Source organism: Propithecus coquereli, unplaced genomic scaffold, assembly GCF_000956105.1.
Source record: "Propithecus coquereli isolate 6110/MARCELLA unplaced genomic scaffold, Pcoq_1.0 Scaffold73, whole genome shotgun sequence".
Taxonomy (NCBI): Eukaryota; Metazoa; Chordata; class Mammalia; order Primates; family Indriidae; genus Propithecus; species Propithecus coquereli.
This window is the reverse complement of record NW_012153396.1, coordinates 4,640,796-4,642,690: the sequence shown is the minus strand read 5'-3', so window position 1 is coordinate 4,642,690 and position 1,895 is coordinate 4,640,796. Positions and strand designations below refer to the sequence as shown.

At 46.1% G+C, this 1,895-nt stretch overlaps 1 protein-coding gene across 1 annotated transcript in view; it reads right to left on the bottom strand.

The window, feature by feature from the left end:
• Positions 1-1,895, bottom strand: part of PDCD11 (programmed cell death 11) — an 80,413-nt gene that overhangs the window by 20,402 nt on the left and 58,116 nt on the right. The window contains exon 19 of the mRNA XM_012661636.1: positions 225-766. Coding sequence (XP_012517090.1) covers positions 225-766 — 542 coding nt within the window. The remainder of the gene's footprint in view (positions 1-224; positions 767-1,895) is intronic.

The following is a 1,895-nucleotide window of genomic DNA, read 5'->3' as shown; positions in this document are numbered from 1 at the left end:
GAATTCAAACCCAGGTCTTACTCTAAACCCATGCTCTTAACTACACTATGTTCCACGTGTAGCGGAAAATCATGCAAAAGGATCCTTTGGTGAATGCCTTTTGTTAACTAAAAGAGAATCTGACTTACACGCGACTTTTTGGAACCCACCTACCTTCCCACTCCTCCTTCCAAAATTATGACAATCTCCCCCCAAAGCGAGCCCATCACCCAAAGCCTCCATACTTGTATGTCTTCATGTCTCGCCCACCAATCACTCGGGCAGTGACTGTCTTTCCAACTTTCAGCTTGGTTGTAGGAGAAGTGCCCTCTGGAACATCATCTAGAATGTGGGAGGCATGGATGCAGCCAATGACACCATCTTCCAGAGTCACAACCACATGGGTGGGCTTAATGGACTTCACAGTCCCTGTGACCATGTCCCCGATAGACAGGGTATGCTTCTTTACAGTCCCTACAGCCAGAGCTAGATCCACTTCCTCATCCTCGTCAACTGTCTCAGAGTCCTTCCGGGTCTGTCTCATGGTCCTCTTAGCAGCTGGCCCCTCGACAGCGAAAAGAAGACCAGTCATTCCTGGTTCTGTGGTCTTGAGGGTTAGGGAAACACCTTGTCCCACATGCAACTTCTCCGAGTCAAAGCGGAAGGTGTCGTTGAGGTGAGAGGTCAGGGAGAAAGCTGCCAGGTGGCCAGTCTCTACCAAGGAGGCAACGGCAAAGGACTCCTCCAAGTGCTGCACAATCGCCTGGTGTTCGCTATCTTTCTTCAGCTACAAAAGAGAGAAAACCATCTCTGTTTCTCTTACAGAGCATGTCACTCATTCCTGGCCCCACTGGGTAGGGTGGGACTAGGGAAACCCTCTGGAGTCCAGGGTACCCGAGGCTAGTCTGAGCTGGAACAGACAAGCCTTCACTCCCTGGACCTAACTTTCCTCCCCTGCACACAAAACTCACGGGGCCTCATCAGAATCTGTTTCTGCTTTGTTCTAAATTCAAATTCCTAGGCTCTATCCCAGAACTGTGAATCTGAATTTAAAAAGTTATTTAGGTGATTGTGATGCACAACCAGGCGACCTCTAACAGCTCTCCAGCTTAAGGACAGTGTGGTTCCTGACACTCAGTCTCACAGCCAGGCCCCTCTTCCCCAATTCAATCACCCCTTCAACCATTCAATGAATAGAGTCAACACTGAGAGCTTATTGTGCACCAGGCACCAAGCCTTTCTTTCCTCAAAATCCAAATTGTGCTCATGCTCTTATATGCCTAAGCTTCACTTAGATGATCAAATGGTAGAGTCCTGCTGGAAAACTGAGTGAGGGGTTAGTACTGCTTTCTATTCTCTCTTAAAGTCTTAAGATTCTAAGCAGCTAGAGATTAAGGATTCTATCTACATTGTACCATACTCTATGCAATTAGGTGTTTAATAAGTGCCTTTAACAATGATCAAACATATCCATCACACAGAGAAAAATACTAATTTTGATATTTCCCTCAAACCCATTCTTACATCACACAAACGTGTACGGGAGGCAAGGCAGGAAAGTGTGTGGAGGGTCGGCAGGTCCAAGCTGCCCACAGACATGCTTTGTTTGGTTCATATGATGTTTTTTAGAAAACAAATTAGTTTCTAAAATTTTCAACATTTATTTCGAATAAAAATTCAAATTCTGCCTTCTGTTAAAAATCAAAGACTCAGCAACATTAGACCCAGATATTCCCACCTGGCCAGATGGATCTGAACAGTCTTCCCCAAGCCAGCTGGGCATTCATTCTCCTGTGTGTCAGAGTCCAGGTCTTGCCACTCCCTACCTACACAGCCAACCTCACTCCTTCACGATACTTCCTTGGCCCAACCATAGGGTGACCATATAATTTATCACTTGAACCAAAATGAAAGTC